At 44.6% G+C, this 17,674-nt stretch overlaps 1 protein-coding gene across 1 annotated transcript in view; it reads left to right on the top strand.

Moving 5' to 3' along the window:
* Positions 1-17,674, top strand: part of LOC118580631 (meiosis 1 associated protein) — a 68,722-nt gene that overhangs the window by 40,068 nt on the left and 10,980 nt on the right. Inside the window, exons 4-6 of the mRNA XM_036182484.1 lie at positions 7-180; positions 4,447-4,609; positions 5,281-5,422. Coding sequence (XP_036038377.1) covers positions 7-180; positions 4,447-4,609; positions 5,281-5,422 — 479 coding nt within the window. The remainder of the gene's footprint in view (positions 1-6; positions 181-4,446; positions 4,610-5,280; positions 5,423-17,674) is intronic.

Raw genomic sequence — 17,674 nt, forward strand, 5'->3', positions numbered from 1 at the left:
CTGCAGAGAGTGCTATCCTGGAAGCTGACATTGTCCTTCAGAGTCTCGACAATGATGTTGTCAGCATGGAGACCTTCTTCAAAGCCTGGATGCATAATAGTGAAACCGACCAAGAACACATCCATCTTCTTCTTGCTCCACAGACCCTTCCTCCTTCTTCCAGGGCAAGAGATAATCCAAGTACACAACCCTGAAAAGATAGGTTCTGTAGGCTAAGTCTGTCCTTGTCTAGGATTAGAAGTCTAGATGACTCTAGTGAGTCATCAGAATACAGATCATTTGAGGCCTAGGGGTTGGAGGAGGCTTGGGTGACGCTGTCTAGTGACAGCATGGATGTAAAGAGAAAAGCTCTACAGAGTGACCATCCCAGCCAGCAGGAGACAAGCAGTTACAGAGGCAAAGTTTCTCAATGATAAGAAATCAGCTACACCATAGCAGGATTCACTGAATCGTGCACTGTCCTCAATATTCTCACTCTTAATGTGGTAGGTGTTCTTGGTACTATAATTCAAGAGTCTGTTACCTTGATAATATCAGCACTGCCCGTGGTAAGAATACTAACAGTAAATAAAAATCTTCTTGGGGGCTGGAGAGATGGCTCAGTGGCTAAGTCCTCTTGTGGAAGACCTAGAATCAGTTTCCAGCACCCACATGGCAGCTCACAATCTCCTGTAACTCCAGTTCCAGGGGATCTGACACCTTCTTCAGCCACTGCACAGATGATTTTGAGTTGCCATGTGGGTACTGGGACCTGAATCTGGTCCTCTTCAAGAACAGCCTGTGTTCTTAACTGCTGAGCATCTCTCCAGCCCCAATTAACAATGTGTTTAACATCTCTTCTCCTACTGTAATAGAACTCTGCTATGACTATCACTTTTTCAGGATCGGGGAAAGCCCTCTGAAAGTCTAATTAGATAGGAATATGGTTCTCCTCCTTTCAGGGACAGCTATCAGATTCTGCATCGTTTTCTGTTTAACCCCAGGGCTTGGGACCAGCAAGATGGCTCAGTGGATAAAGGCACTTGCCACTAAGCCTGACAACTGGAGTTCAGTCCCAGGTGTGGAAGAACAGACTCCCACAGGTTGTTCTCTGGCCTACACATATGTTTCATCATGCATGCTCGCGCACTTACACACACACACACACACACACACACACACACACACACACACACTCTGAGTAAATAACTTTTCTTTTACAACACCTAGAGCCTGGACTGCCTTTGATGGCTTAACCTGATAATAACCTGTTTTCCTTTGCCTGTAAAATGTCTCCCCAGGACCTCCTTTGTATCGTGTCCCAAGCGATCCTACCAATTCCTCCCTACCCCATCCTCTGGGATTCACTCATTCACTTTCCTCCCTTAAAAGCAACCAGCAGCTTCACACAGAAGCCAGCTTATGTTAAACATCTGTGTGCCTTTCTCCTGCCAAACTAGCTTCTTTTCTTGATAATTCCCTTCTGCTCTACACACCACTGCCAAGCAAATGCTGTCACTGAATATGTCATCAGGCCTAAGATGCTATCAATTATAAGACATGCCACTATTTGAATGCCACTAAGAATGGAAGCACTGTCAATTAAACACAACATAGCAGTCTCTTGTCACTTAGCAATATAATTTTATCCTTCCTGGGAGAATTCAAGTGCTAAGATTGTCTGCCTGACCAATAGCAATTGTAAGATCTTTAAAGATCCATCTTAGTGTGTGAAAAATCTGTCTGCAAACCAAATATAATACTATACCTGTTTTTACTATACCTGTTTTTACTCATGAAGAAAGTAAGACAAAGAAATTAAACTCTTTCCTAGGGCTTCACAGAAAAGCACAGAGCCCCTTCTTCATCTTAGGATCAGAAATCTCTTTTTGTACACTTCACAATTCATGCTCAGAATACACTCATCAAACACAGGTCTGTCTACCTCCGGAACTTAGGCCTTTGCCCACCACTAACCCACCTGGTGCTTAGGCCACTCTAAACAAAAGGGATAGTGATTCACTTCTCTCACTAGTAGATTTGGGACCCTCAAAGGCCAGGAACTACTGCAACCTATTTGTCCCTACTACCACAGCATCTGTACTTGGCTCAGGTCAGAAAGTCCCCAGCTCCCCACCCCCCACACATACACCGCCTCTCCAGAGCTTTTATTACCAGGGTCAGAGCCAGAATATAGTCCAACTGTAGCCATACTTCAGAGGTCTACAGAGCTTCAGCATGCAAGTATATCTTAGATCAGCTCTTTTGCAAGTGAGGGCCTCACTGGAATCCAGATGTCAGGCACAACTGGAATGGAGTCTGGAGAAATTAGGTCTTTTCCAGAGTGATGCAGCCCATGGAGATTATAAACAATCACAACAAAGGTTGGACTGTAGCTACCTGTTATTTTTTAAGCTGATGCATGACTCCGTGTAGACTTCTGAGCATGAGACTCACTACATAAAAACAAGATCTCTGAGCTGTCCTGACACAGGCTCCCTGAAGGAATGTTGAGTCTTCTTTTTAAGCTTCTCCACCTGTTTTCATGATGCCTGGAGCACTTCACCATCTCTCTGGGCTTCCCTTAGAGGTCTCCCTGTACCAGAGTGTGCAGGCAGCTGAGTATCTTGTTCTCTGGTGTGGGCTCTGCCATCTCTGTACCTGAGCTCTGGATGGTGAGAAGCACCCCAAAGATTCTGATTTAATTGGTCTGGCCTGGAACTCACTGTGAGCTTAGCCTAGCCTGGAACTCTTGATCCTCGTGCCTCCACCTCCTGAGAACTGGAGTGATGTGTATGCATCACTGTACATGACCTCTTAGGATGATTCTTACTGCAACCAATGAGACCTTCATCCAGAGGACAGAGCTTCCCAATCCTAAATTCCAGTGGTAATGGAGAAGTCAGGCATTCAAGAAATGAAGGGAGACCCATTTCTGGACCAAGTCCCTCCTGGGATCAATGAATAAATTAAAGTCTACATCTTAGGAACTGGGCCCAGGAAATCCAGCTGAATCTATTGCCCACTCCTTTCTTCCCATGTTACTTTGACATTTTTTTTAAATTTGGTTTTTAAATTAGTATATAATGTAGTGAATGTTAGTTAGACAATACCTTCATAGATGTATGCCACTACAATTACTTCTGCTTCTATTTTTACCTCACGCGGCAACCTGTCATTCCACAGATCACCATAACCTACAAGCCTTCTCACCAGGATTCAGTGTTTGTATACTTTCAAGTTTGCTATTGCTGTTCCAACCAGATCCATATTTTAACGTTTCATAGCATCAAGGATTCAGGCATTTGGCACCTGAAGATAACTGCTGGAACAGAAACCTAATCCAAAGCCAGGAGCAGTAACACACATCTGAAACCACAGCACTCATGAGGCAGAGGCAGGAGGACAGGAGTTCAAGGTCATCCTCAGCTACATAGCAAGTCAGAGGTCAATCTGGGCTGTAGGAGAGCCCGTCTCAAAAAGGGGGAGGGGCCTGGAGAGGCGGCTCAGCTGCTCTTCCAGAGGACCCAGGTTCAATCCCCAGCACCCACATGGCAGCTCACACCTGTCTGCAACTCCAGTTCCAGGGCCTCTGACACCTTCACACAGACATAGATGCAGGCAAAACACCAATGAGTACAACATAAAAATAAGTTATTTTTTTAAGAAGCCAAAAGCTTTGTAGAACAGAGTACCAGACAGAGACTAGTATAACTCAGCACCCGTCTATACACTCCTGCTGTCTAACCCACCGCTGAGCTCCAAGGCCTTGAAGGTCAGTACTCAGGCTCCTTCCAGGCATTAAACATAGGCTATTTCAGGAACGTGTTCCTCCCATAGTCCTGAAGGCCCCCTAGCAGAGGCCAGGGAAAAAACAGTAGCAGTCAGCTGACTGTCTGACTTCTGCTTTCCTGTTCTTCCTTCATCTGACCAGCACACTTGCCAAAGCCGCAGGGAAGCAGCAGAGGCAAGACTTCCCTCTGTGGTTACCCAAGGGCCTCTGCATCTTATCCCGGGTTTGAGACCTAACAAGCATTAGCTGCTCCAGCGAGGACACATGTCCCTCCTGAATGGAATGATAAACCAGACTTCTTACTAGGAGACAAACGCTCATGAGCCCAGCCGTAAAGCAAAAGACCATCACGCCAGGCTCAGAGAACAAGTAAACCGTGGGGATCAATATCTGTACCACAGGTGGCAGGTCTGCTTTACCTCCCCAAACCAAACTTGCTTTCTTGTTTTGTTTTTTGTTTTTTTCCAGAGCTGAGGACAGAACCCAGGGCCTTGTGCTTGCTAGGCAAGCACTCTACCACTGAGCTAAATACCCAACCCCAAACTTGCTTTCTTTTTCCCGTTTTCCTACCTCCTCCTAAGCCTTGACTGCCTAGTGAAAGTGAACTTGTCTCACAACGACAGCCCGAGGTGACTTGTATCCTAGCCTCTCCTCTAACTCTCCTTTGATTGCAGTATGCCTGAAATGTGACCTCCAAGAGCGATTTCTCAGCCCATCCCTGCTTCCTGGTACAGCCGATGGCATGTTGAGAATCGATGACCCCAAAGGAGACATCAGCACACTCTACCAGATGGCTTCCCTGTCATCAGACTCTCCGTACAAGCTGCAAGTGGTCAAGTATGCTTTGAGGAAAGCTAGCCATTCCACTCTGGTCTTATTGATTCCACGGCCCGGAAGTGCAGAGATTCAGGTTATATCTTGGCAGTCAGGCAACAGTCCGTGGCCAGGTAGCAGTTACAAGCATGTCATGAAAACAAGAAAAGTAAGGGTTCCTCAGCAAGTGGAAGCCAGAGGGGCAAATGTAGACTTGCTACCGCAGAAGACATGGGGCAGGAATTGGAAACATGGCCTCTGAGTGCAGAGAAAAGCAAAGTTGATGCAAAGGTGTTCAGCCATCCAATGGATGTTTGTCAAAAGCCATAGGGTTAGTGTAGGAATGAGCGTTTCAGGGGCAGTGTCTAAAGGTCTAACTTCAACTCTATCACTCCTCTAGGTACTAGGAGTGCTGCTTCAGGGGATCCAGCTCTCATGTAGAACAAGGATGGGAAAGCCCAGCTTTGCTGTGTGTTCTTGTTCTTACTCTAGGGCCCCATGGAAGACTGTTGAGCTCTGAGAACTTTCAGTGTGCTGGATTCCATGCTTGATACTGACCACACACACGCTCTGTAAATTACACACCCTGATCCACAAGCTCCCACAAGAAGGTCCTAAATCTGAGCTGAATTTAGATGAGTATGATGGTTAGAGGTAGACTCCCGATACCACTAAGGAGAATCTTTCTTTTCCAGGGCTCTTAAATCCAGTGCGATCTGTGAGTCCCTGACCTATGGACTCCCCTTCATCCTCAGACCCACAAGCTGTTGGAAGCTGGACTGGGATGAGCTGGAAACAAACCAGCAACATTTCCATGCTCTGTGTCACTGCCTGATGGTGAGTGCCCTGCTCCCAGGCAAGAGTGTTCAAGTATCAGCTAGAGAAATCAGTCACTAACTCTTCCCTAACCTCAGACCTGCATCAACCCTGGAAAGGATGGAGAACCTGGAAACACTCTGGATTTTACAGTAAATGTAACATTACTTTTGTTAGATGCACCCCAAGGAAGCATTAGTGCTCTCTACCAGATGGCTTTCCAGGCATCTGCCTATCACAGTCTGACCAACTGATCAAGTGTGGTACCTCCCCATTCCATGCAAATGCTTGTTTGTTTGTTTTGTTTTTTAAATATTTATTTATTTATCTATTATGTACGCAGCATGTATGGCTGCAGGCCAGAAGGGGGCACCAGATCTCATTACAGATGGTTGTGAGCCACCATGTGGGTGCTGGGAATTGAACTCAGGACCTCTGGAAGAGCAGTCAGTGCTCTTAACCTCTCAGCCATCTCTCCAGCCCTGTTTGTTTGTTTTTGAGACAGGATTTCTCTGTATAGCCTTGGCTGTCATAGAACTAGCCCTGTAGACCAGGCTGACCTTCAACTCACAGAGATCCGCTTGCCTCTGCCTCCCGAGTGCTGGACAAATGCTATTTTTTATACATTTGATCTCTTTATTTTGTGTGCATATGTGTAGGGGTGGTGCACACATGCCATGGCACATGTGTGGAAGTGAGAGGAGAACTTTGGGGAGTCGGTTCTATCCCTCAGCCATGTGGGTCCTGGAGACTGAACTCGGGGTTCAGGTTTGGCAGCAAACATCTTTACCAACCACGCCACTTCACTAGGCCCAGGTGCTGTTCTTATTGATAGCATGGCCAGAAAGTCCAGAATCCTTTCTCTGTTAGGTCAAAGTCAACTTGGGGCTAGCAGTTACAAGTACTGATGAAAAAGCCAGGTGAGACTACTCAGTTTGTAGCAGAATCCTTCTTGAAATCAGTCAGAACCCCTTATTCTATAAGCTTTAAACATAAGTAAATGATGCTTTAAAACCTACTTCCTTTCTGGACTCAGAAAAACAGCTTAGTGGGTAAATGTGCTTCCCACATAAGCCTGATGAATCTGAGTTCAGTCCCTGGGATCCACAGTGGAGAATGGGAATGGACTCAGGAAACTGTCCTGTGTGGCACACCTGTACACACACACACACACACACACACACACACACACACACATTAATAATGATAAATGTTTTTAAAGTCCCACAGCCTTTCTAACACTGTACTCCCTATCACAGGTCATTTGAAGAAGTCTGTGGTCCCAATCCATGCCAGATACTGTGTTAAGTCCTGGATACACATTCAGTGGCGGCATAATGGATACATTGGTGTCCTCAAGCAACTTAGCCTGTAATGAAAGAGACATAAATATGTATGTGGCTTAGACTAGAGTATCAGACATCAGGATTAAAAAAATACAACATAGAAATAATTGTAGGCACATGTAATCAATTAGAACTCAGTGGGGGATAGGATGTGGGGAGCGAAGAGGTAAATGCAATGTCCAGCAACTGCTGCATCTGATTTGATGTCAGTCCTCGGAACAAAAGCAAATAAAAAGCACAGAAAACTAATGTGGCCTGGCCAGATGGCTCAGTGGGCAAAGGCGGGAGAGAACCAACATAGTCGTCCTTTAACTCTGCACATATGCTGTGGCACAGGCGCGCGCGCACACACACACACACACACACAAAAATTATACACACATACACAATAAATAATTTTTTTCTTTTGTTTTTGTTTTTGTTTTTTGAGACAGGTTTTCTCTGTGAAGCTTTGTGTCTTTCCTGGATCTTGCTGCTCTGTAGACCAGGCTGGCCTCGAACTCACAAAGATCTGCCTGCCTCTGCCTCCCGAGTGCTGGAATTAAAGGTGTGCGCCACCACCGTCCAGCCACAATAAATAATTTTTATACAATTTTTTTAAAGAAAAAGAAAACTAATGAGGGACCAGAGAGAGAACTTTGCAGCTAGGAGAGCTTATTGCTCTTGCAGAGGGCACAGGTTCAATTCTCAGTACCCACATCAGAAGGCTTACAACTTCCTGTGATTCCAGTTCCAAGGAATCTGATGCCTTCTGGTCTCTACTAACATACATAGTGCACATACATACATATATACATTGAGGCCTACACATATACATACATTCAGGCCCATATGCATACACATAAATTTTAAAAAAAAAAAAAGAAAAAGAAAAAGAAAAAAGAAACAAGATGTGGTAGTGCTCACCTTTAATTCCAGCACTTGGGAAATAGAGGCAGGTGACTCTCTGTAAGTTCAAGACTAGCCTGGTCTACATTGCAAGTTCTAGGCCAGCCAGAACTACAAAATGAGACCCTATCTTAAAAATCTAAAAAAAAGAAAAGAAAAGAAAACTAATGCACCACTTAAATCACAATAAAATAAGTAAAAAGAGAATCCAAGACAAGACACTGAATAAATACTTGACCTGGAGCTGGAGAGATGGCAGAGAGTTTAAGAGTACATGCTGTTCTTCCACAGGACCTGAGTTCAGTTTCCAGCACCCACATTGGGCTGCTCACAACCACCTGTAACTAGAGCTCTAGGGAGAGCCAACACCTCTGTTCTGCACAGGTAGCTGCACTCACGTGCACAGACCCACACACATATAATGAAAAATGAAATACATCTTTGAAAAAGCAAAGGCTTGGCCTAGGTGGGCATGAGTGACAGGTCCGCATCTGGCCTTGGACGGAAGGGCAGCCCAGCACTGTGTCTTCCACTATCAGAGGCAGACTTCTTTTCCTGTTTCAAAGTTCACAGTCCCTTTTGGGGCCCACCCACTGAGTTCCTGTTTCTGATCTGAAGGACATCCACCTCCTGTCTCTGCAGAGCACAGACAACAGATCAATCAGTTCTGAGTGCCCAGCAGCTGGGTTTACTGTGAACTCCACCCACTTCCTCCAAATCTCTGAGATGATCCATCAATCAGCAGGCGTTCCCCCCAAGTGCCTTCAGTCTTCTTTTCTTTGTGACAAGTACTAGAGATTGAACCTGGGATCTCACACATGCTAGGCAAACAACTTCTGTTCTCTGTCCCTGGCCTTCCTTTTATTTTTTTTTTGTTCTGAGACAAATCTCATTTAAGTTACCCAGGGAACTGAACTTAATCTACAGCCCAAGCAAGCCTTGAATTCAAGATCTTTCTGTCTCAGCCTCCCTGAAATGGCTAGAATTAGAGGCCTGAGTCAGGCCTTTTAAAGACAAGGTCCACGTAGCCCAGGTCGACCTTAAAGTCACTGTGTAGCTGAGGATGGCCTTTATGCTTTCCAAGTATTAGTATTATACACAAGCACCATCATACCTTGTTCAGTGCTTATAGTACAGGATTTCTTTGTTGTTTGTTTTGTTTTTGTATTTTGAGACAAGTTCCCTCTATTATGTAGCCCTGGCTATTCTGGAACTCACTATGGAGACCAGGCTGGTCTCGGACTCACAGAGGCAGCAGCCTCTGCCTGCTGAATACTGGGATTGAAGGTAATGCAACACTATAGAACATTATATTTTACACATTGGCATTTTAACACATTTTCCTGGAAATTTACACCAACACTTTAGCCAGGATTATAGCCCAAGAAAAAGAAGCAAAGACACACACATACAAGATGTTGACCTCAGTGTTATTTCCAGAGGAAGAAAATGAGAAACAATTTAGTATCCTAAATAGATGAATGGGTGCCCTAGCTGGCTTCTTGTCAGCTTGATGCAAGCTAAAGTTATCTGGGAAGAGGAAACCTCAACTGAGATGCTTCCATGACATTCGTTGGTAGGCAAGTCTGTAGGGCATTTTCTTGATTAACGGTTGATGTGGGAGGGCCCTGTCTATTATGGGTAGTGCTTCCCCTGGGCAGGTGGTCCTGGACTGTATAAAAATGTAGGCTGAGCAAGCTGTAGAGAGCATCCTCCATGCTCTCTGCTTCAGTTTCTGCCTTAGAGCTCCTGTCTTATGCTCCTGACCTGGCTTCCTCTGATGCCAGACTGTCAGCTGTAAGGTGAGCCTTTTCCTCTAAGTTGCCTGCACTTCACCGGGCTAGCGTCCACTTAGAATCCAGGCATTCATACTTGCTCCTTGTTCATCTTTTGCATTTATTCACTTATTTAGGAAGCAGGCGGTTTACATACCATAATACCCGTGGGAGACAGAGGACAGCTTGCAGGGGTCAGTTCTCTCCCTTCCCTACGTGGGTCACAGGAACCTTGTGCTACAGTTTTCTTGGCCCTGTTTGTTCCTGGTGCTAACTGTATTAGCATCAAATACTAGTCTCCTAATGGGTGGAGGGGGTGAATTAGTTTTCAAAAGGCTTTTCATCCATGCTTTTTGAATGACACCTTCTCTGAGTGGCATAAATCCTCAATGGCAGTGTGATAGAGGGTCTTTGACAAGCTTCAAGTCATTCATTCAACAAGAAATAGTTTTATACTCAACTCTGTGACAAGGCTTATTACTTAGGTTGAACCTCCCTAACCTTCTTTTCACACATTGCCCAAACTTTTGTGGTTTAGATTTTTATTTTTATTAACATGTATGTGAGTACATCTATGTGAGTGCATGCCACTTGTTGTATAGGTGCCCACAGAGGCCAGAGCTAGAGTTATAGGCATTGTGACCTGTCTGACAAACTTGGGTCATCCAAAAGAGCACCAAGGGCCCTTAACTGCTGATCTAGCTCCCCGGCCCTGTGTTTGCAAAACTTTACCTCCATCTTTGGTTTTGTACTTTTACTTTTTTCTTTTCTTCTTCTACACTTGGCTCTCTTCAGATCTGGTGACGACTGCTCAGGTCCCAGGGCCACTCTGTGTTCTCGCCTCCTCACACTGATGTTTCCCCTGCAGCCAGCTTCTGCTTCTGACATCTGTCTTTCTGTCCCGAGCAGCCCCACCACTGTTGAGGTCGCCCAGGCTTGAAACCTCAGCCACTTCCAGCTACAGTGTCCTTTACAGTCGGGTCGCCAGGCCACATCAGTTTTCCTCTCCTAAACTGGAGGTGTCCTTGTTTCCTGTTCCCGATGCTTTTCTCACAAACATTTTTAAAAACTCCTAACTTCCCTAACCCAACCTCCCCAGCTTCTTTTTACCTGTACATTGACACTAAATTACCTTTTCTTTTCTTTATTTTATTTTTTCTTTTTAGACAGGGTCTCGCTGTATAATCCTGGCTAACTTGGAATTTACTATGTAAATCAAGCTGTCTTTGAACACAGAGATCCATCTACCTCTGCCTGCAAAATGCTGGGATGAAAAGCATGCACGACCATGCCCAGCCCCATATTACCTTCTTTTTTGGTTTATTTTTATTTGTATGTGCACTGGTGTTTTGCCTGCATATGTTTGTGTGAGGGTGTTGGATCCTGGAGTTACAGACAGTTGTGAACCACCATGTGGTTGCTGGGAATTGAACTCAGAACCTCTAGAAGAGCAGTCAGTGCTTTTAACTACTGAGCCATCTCTCCAGCCCTCGTATTACCTTCTTGAAGCAGTCCTCTGACTGTCGCATTTTTTCATGTGCTTACACCCGCTGGTTTAATGAACCTTGCTTACCCTCATCTTCCAGCACCTTCTCTCCCCTGGATCCTCACTGTGCTATTCACGACCTGTTTTCACTTATGCCTTGATATTGCAGCCATTTCTCCACTAGTCTGGATTCCCTCCTTGTTTCCCTTCTCTATGTGGTTTATAGCAATGCCCATAAACTAACCTTGAAGTATGGCATTGAGTCTGCCATCTTCAGCTTCAAGATATTTCATGTCTTCAGCTGCTGGTGTAGCTCAGTGAAAAAGAACTTGCCTAGTGTGCATGATGCCCTAGATTTGATCCCCAGCACCACACACACACAAACACACCCCGACACGCACAGGCACACACAGATGCATACAGTCTTACTACTATTTATACCATAAAATCCATATTTCTTAGTCTAGTATTCAAGGTCCCGCTTTCTCGCCCATTATTCTCTTCACTTACTATATATTACAGGTAAATGCACCAACAACATTAGATTCCGCCACCTTTGGTCCTCCTCTGTTCACGCTGCCCCTTCTCCTCTCTCCATGTGTTCAAATCCTGCCCTAATCTGAAAGACTCAGCTCTAACGGTGCTTCCTCAGTGAGCCCTTTCCAGCTGCCTTTTTATTAGATTTTATGTACTCTATTCCTTTTTAGAGAAAAGCATATCTCAGGTAGTTTCTTTTAAGTGTATGTCCTATGATTTGACTTAAAGATGGAGATGTAATGTGACTTACCCTAAAATCCAGAAGGACACACTTGCCTTTACCTGGTATTTCTACCACTTCCCCAACCAAGTCCTCAGCTTTAGTCAGTTTGGGCTCAGAGCAGGAATTCCCCCTTTTGTTACCTCTATTTTTTTAAAGGTTTATTTATGTGTGTGGGGGCGTGGGTGGAATGGGAGGATTATACAAAGAGCACCAGGTGTCCCCCGTCTCTCTCTGCCTTTTCATCTGAGGCAGGATCTCTGCCTGCAGCTGGAGTTTGTGAATTCTAGACTAGGCAGGAATGCAGTAAGCCCCAGTGACCCTCCTGACTCTGCCTCGCTCAGAGTCTGGGTCATGGGTCTTTGCAGGAGTATCCGGCTTGTTACATGAGTGCTGGGATCCAAACTCCAGCCTCTGCTGCATAGCAGGTGCTCGTTAATTACCAAGCCATCTCCCCTGCCCTACTGCTGCTACTTTTGAGTGGCTCAGGGTGGTTTTCTAAAATATTCTGGTGAAAATATCCCTAGTGCTCAAGAAAATCCTGAACTTGATGTCCTGTTCCTTTATTGTTTCCTGACTGTGAACTTGAGCAAAACTCACATCTCTAACCGTGCTGTATTTATGTATTCATAACCCTAACAAGCACAGTGGCCCCATGTGGTTTAGTCTCTGCACAGATGACATATTACAAAACATTATCCAGTGACCCAAAAGTAATTTTTAATTAATTAATTTGTGTTTTCAAAGAGCACCAAAGAAGATCCATCTTGTAAACACAACGTCGTTTCTCAGCTCTTCCTCCTCCACTTAATTATCTGTAACCTGGAGCTGACCCTATGCCCTTTACACACAAGCGTGCACATGCACGCAGACTCTTACCACATCCTCGGGGCCCTGCTCTTGTCTTCCTCCTCCCACTCAGCCACATATTCTAAATTCATTCTCTAATATGAAATACTCAAGTCCAATGCTAGCTTCTCCCGTGAGCAGCACAGCCAGGAGAGAGAAAGGAAGGAGAGGCACATTGGAGACATGCTGGTAACTCTGGTCTCTGCCACATCTAACAGAAACTATAAGATGTGCCTTGCATACTTTGACTAGGTAGAACTGTGTGTGTAAAGCACCCAGCACATGGTTTGCAATTGGTTAGTACTTTTACAATTTCCACTTGTTTCTTCCTGTTTTCTTTCTTTCTTTTTTTTTTTTTTTTTTTTTTTTTTTGGATACAGTGTCTCTCTACATACTTGTCCTGGAACTTACTATATAGACCAGGCTGGCCTCAAACTCACAGAGATACGCCTGCTTCTGCCTCCTGAGAGCTAGTATTAAAGGCGTGTACCACCATGCCTGGCTCTTCCTCATTTTTTGTTTGTTTGTTTGTTTTTGTTTGTTTTAATTCTCATTACATTTATTTGTTTGTTTGCATATGTATGTGTCTGTGTGAGAGAGAGAGAGAATGCCCACAAATGTGGAGACTAGAGAACAGCTTGTAGAAGTCAGTTCAAGCCTGATGACCTGAGTTTGATCCCTGGGACCTCCACATTGGAGAGAATCTGCACTCACAATCTGTACACACACAAATAAATGTAAGCTTAAGCATTTAAGATTCTTGCTAATCCTAAGTCAGATGGATTTGTTTCATTATTTGTTTTGTCTTTGGGATTTCAAACATGTGGTCCTGGCTTGCCTTTTTTTTTCTTTTTTTTTTTTTTAAATCCAGCAGTAGTTAATGTAAGCAGCACCTGTGTATAAATGTACTGTAGAGGCTCCAGTTAGAGAAGGTTCACCCTTCCCTGGACCAGGCAGATAGACTCGCAGGTACCGTGCTGAGTCATGGCTGCGCAGCCATACTGCTAAAGCTCAATCTTTCCTCCAGAGCTTCCAACTGCAAGCCTGGTGTTCTGCCTGTTTCTCCTCCCCCTTAAAGATCTCAACTCTAACCACTGTTACCAAAGTCCACTGAAACCCTCTCAGCTTTTCTCAAGGGTTTCTGCCTCCAGACCCATATAACTCCAGCGTGTCACAAATGTTCTGAGAAGACTGACTTGAGTCCCATCCTACTCCACCAGATCTCCACCAAAAGATCTGCTAGGTGCTCTGTTTCCTTTGAAATGTCTACTAGCAGGGGGGATCCTAGATTCTGAGTTCTACTATCACTATCACCATCCCCTCCAACTCAAATTCAACATATGCCCTCAGGGTAAATGAAGCTATCATAATTCCCTCCTCTATCTAGAGTCTTCCCTCTCAAGAGACTATTATTATACCATAAAATCCGTATTTCTTAGTCTAGTATTCAAGGTCCAGCTTTATCAGCCAGTATTCTCTTCACATACTATTTACAGGCAAATGCACAAAGAGCGTTAGATTTCTCCACCTTTCATCCTCCTCTGTTCACATTGCCCTTCTCTCATCTCCATGTGTTCAAATCCATGACAATACTCACTACAAATGGTCTCTCTCTGTACACGATCTAGCTTTTCTGATTGTCCTAGGAAGGAGAAGCATCCTGCACTGACCTCTGAATGCAGAAGTAGCTTTTATCACATGCTCATGTATTCCCCCTTGGCCATCTGACTACATGAACAGCACATTTTCTAATTTGTCCCCAGCCAGTGAGTTGACTCCATGTTTTCACTTTTGAGTTCGTGGGATTCCCCACAAGTGAAGGTATAGGTCAGTTTGTCCACTGCTCCCTCTCCTCCACCTCTTCATTTGGAATAGCTCATCTAGACAAAAAACATGCTGCAATAATCAAATCCTTGCCATTAGTACCAACCCATCAGGCTCCCTGGCTGCAAATGGTGTGTAACTTTTCCAGCTGCATTTTGCACATGCTCTAAGCCTTAGCCAACTGCAGTTAGATGTTTTTTTAAACTGAAAAATCACCCCATTTCTGTTTTCCTCAAAGATTATTTATTTTATTTGGGTATCTTGCTTTTGTCAAAAAAGCTTTACCCAGTCTTTCTGAAAGCTAAGTATTCTCCAGTGTTGTGTGACACTATTTCTGGGGAGACATGAGCAAGCATCCACTCATCCTAAATAGGAAATTGATAACAGACCAAAGTACAGATCCCACCAAAGTCCAATGTGGTGAACCAATGAGTTTTATTGGAATTACTTATAAGAGAATGGCGAGAGGTTATTTTACAGGAGCAGAAATGACTCAAAGACAGCTGCATCACCAAAATCCCACCCCAGCATGGTGACAGCTCACAAAATCTAGGAACCTGGAGTGTTCCTTCCAGGTAACTGAGTTGATCTGTGCCCCCTCCAGGCAACTAGAATGGTCTCTGCTTCTTCCAACAGTATCTCTCAACAGTCCGTGTCCGTGTGTGTGTGTGTGTGTGTGTGTGTGTGTGTGTGTGTGTGTGTGTGTGTTTGAGGGAAAGGGACCTAGTGAGTCTGGTCAGTTTCAGGGACTTCCTGGAGGTTTTGAATTATTTACTTCCTGAGTTTAATGAAAATCCCTGAAGGATCTCACCGAATATCCTGTTGTCTCACCTCCTTTCCAACATCCTGTATCTTAGGGAGCTTCCTTCCAAGATTGGAAGGTTTTACTCTCTGAGATAATCACTACACAACATCTACCAATCTCATAAATTTCACTCTGGGATTAATCTAGATCATAAGAGTCTGTGTCCTTACAGCATCTTATGATGCTTTTACAGACTTATATCTGAAAATTACCCAATTATTTTTAATTTAACAAAATATGAAGCAACTAATAATTAAATACATCTTAATTTTAGGGGAAAAAAATGAGAGGTCTCACTACATAATTCTGGCTGGCCTGGAAGTCACTATCTAGACCAAGCTGACCTTGGATTCACAGAGATCCACCTGCCTCTTCCTCTTGAATTCTGGGATTAAACATATGCACTAGTATGCCTAACTAATTTTAGAAATGTAATACTTTATCATGCTGACTTTATGCCTAACACAGTTCCAAGTACTCTACAACTATTAGTTTGTTTTATTACCATAACCATCCTATAAAATAACTGAAAGGAGAAGGATCAGCTCAGGACCCCCAAGGCCAAGTTCTCCACACAAAGGAGAGTTATTTATCCCAGAGGGACAGAGAGCGGGGAATAAGAGACACAGACAGGAGATAGAGGATGAGGAGAAGGGGAAGGGGACAGGGGAGAGGGCAGGGATATCAGTCCCTAGTGGGACAAAGTTCTGCCTCTGGATAGAGGGGAAACAGATGGAGCCCACAGGAAAATTGTAGTTTACAAAGGTACCAGGGGGAACCCCATATTAGGATGAGGTGTTTAATTTTAGTTGGGTATGTTAATGAGACAAAGGGGGCTTCTGATTGCTGGACTTCAATACTTTGATAGCCGGACTTTGGTCGTCAGCCTGAAGAGGAGAGAGTAGCCAAAGAAGGGAATGGACCTTGGAGGCCAGTTTTGGGAATGTAATCCAATGGTTTTTAGCAAGGCAGTGGGAATGGGGGAAGGGCTAGGCCTGCCAGAGCCACACGCTCAAGTGGGTTAGTGTCCCTTCAGTAAGAACCATCTCTGTCTTGCAGATGAGGAAACTAAGGTGTGGAGAAATGGTAGAGTCGAGACAGAACCCAGAAAGCTTGTTCCAGGCCCAGATCTTAAACCGCTCTGCAGCCCTGTGGAGCTGGTTGTCCTGTTGATCGCAGGTGGTCTCTGAAGCATATTTGCTACTTGGTAACACCCAGAGCTCCCTTATTGTTCCTCAAAGAGAAACTTAGGATGGCTAGCATTTCTGACAGTGTCTCTGATCCTGCCCTGGTCTTAGCTCTCTCCTCTAACCAATCTCCATAACTCGTTATTTGGTCTTTATGTGCTGTTACATTTTTTTTTTTCTAAGTTTACACAACAATTTCATGAAATGTGGTAGGGAATAAATACATAAGGAAATAAAACGAATTTTTCCCAGTCTTTATGAGATGAATCCATCCATTGCCAGGAAAATGTTGTTTCAATTACCGAAGCCTACTGTGTAGTCCCAGTTATGTAGCTCATGACTCACTTTCCACATCCTCATTTCTCTGACAAAGTCAGGTCTGTATGAACGAGAAAAAGAAATGAAAACACCAGCTAAGTCTTCCAGTTTCCTACTTGAAATGTCAGCGTCTCTAGAGACACATTCCTGAGTTTCCAGTCCCTGTCTGCCCTAATTGGCCACAGAAGTGACAGAATTCCAGCCAGGATGTGTCCAGCGGGAGTCTGAGCACACAGGCTGGTTGGGCTGTGAATGGGTGGGGAGACAGAAAATCCTTGGCTGTAGAGGCGAAAAGTCAAGACAGGATTCCAAGCTGGGAGTGGGGTGACGGCAGGTCAAGGGCCTTAAAAAAGAGAAAGGAGTGAGGGTAGAGGCTAGAATCTGGAGGTTGGGAGGGGAACAAGTATGAAAGCTGAAGGCTAGCGTGGGGTCACTGGGCCTCTTCTTGCTTCAGCTCCCTGGGGGGTTTTGTTTGTTTGTTTGTTTGTTTGTTTGTTTGTTTGTTTTAATGTGTATCAGTGTTTTGCCATGGGTGTTAGGTCCCCTGAAATGGGTTATAGACAGTTGTGAGCTGCCATGTGGGTGCTGGGACTTGAACCCCAGTCCTCTGGAAGAGCAGCCAGTGCTCTTAACCACTGAGCCATCTCCCCAGCCCCTCTTGCCTCATCTTTCACCTTTCACCTGGCCTCTTCTGGTCTCTGTTCCAGAGACATTAAAAAATTACCAACTGTTTTCCAAATATGCTGACTTCTTTCACACGTCCACACGTTGCGCCCTTGCCTTGCCTCTGTCCACTGACAGAGTTTGATTTACTTTTTCCAGGTTCTGCTTAAATGCCTCCACTGTGAAGCTTTTTCCTCCCCCATCAGACCTTGTCCCTGCTCATTTATTTGTTTGTTTGTTTGTTCTTTTCCACCCTGTGTCTATTGCCACATCTTACTTGACCTTCAGACACCAATAACAGCATGAATTTGACTGTAGCTCTCTGATGTGATCATTGTTACTTTGCCGTTTTCTTAAGTCAAATTCAGAAAGCAC

This window comes from Onychomys torridus, chromosome 3 (assembly GCF_903995425.1).
Source record: "Onychomys torridus chromosome 3, mOncTor1.1, whole genome shotgun sequence".
Taxonomy (NCBI): Eukaryota; Metazoa; Chordata; class Mammalia; order Rodentia; family Cricetidae; genus Onychomys; species Onychomys torridus.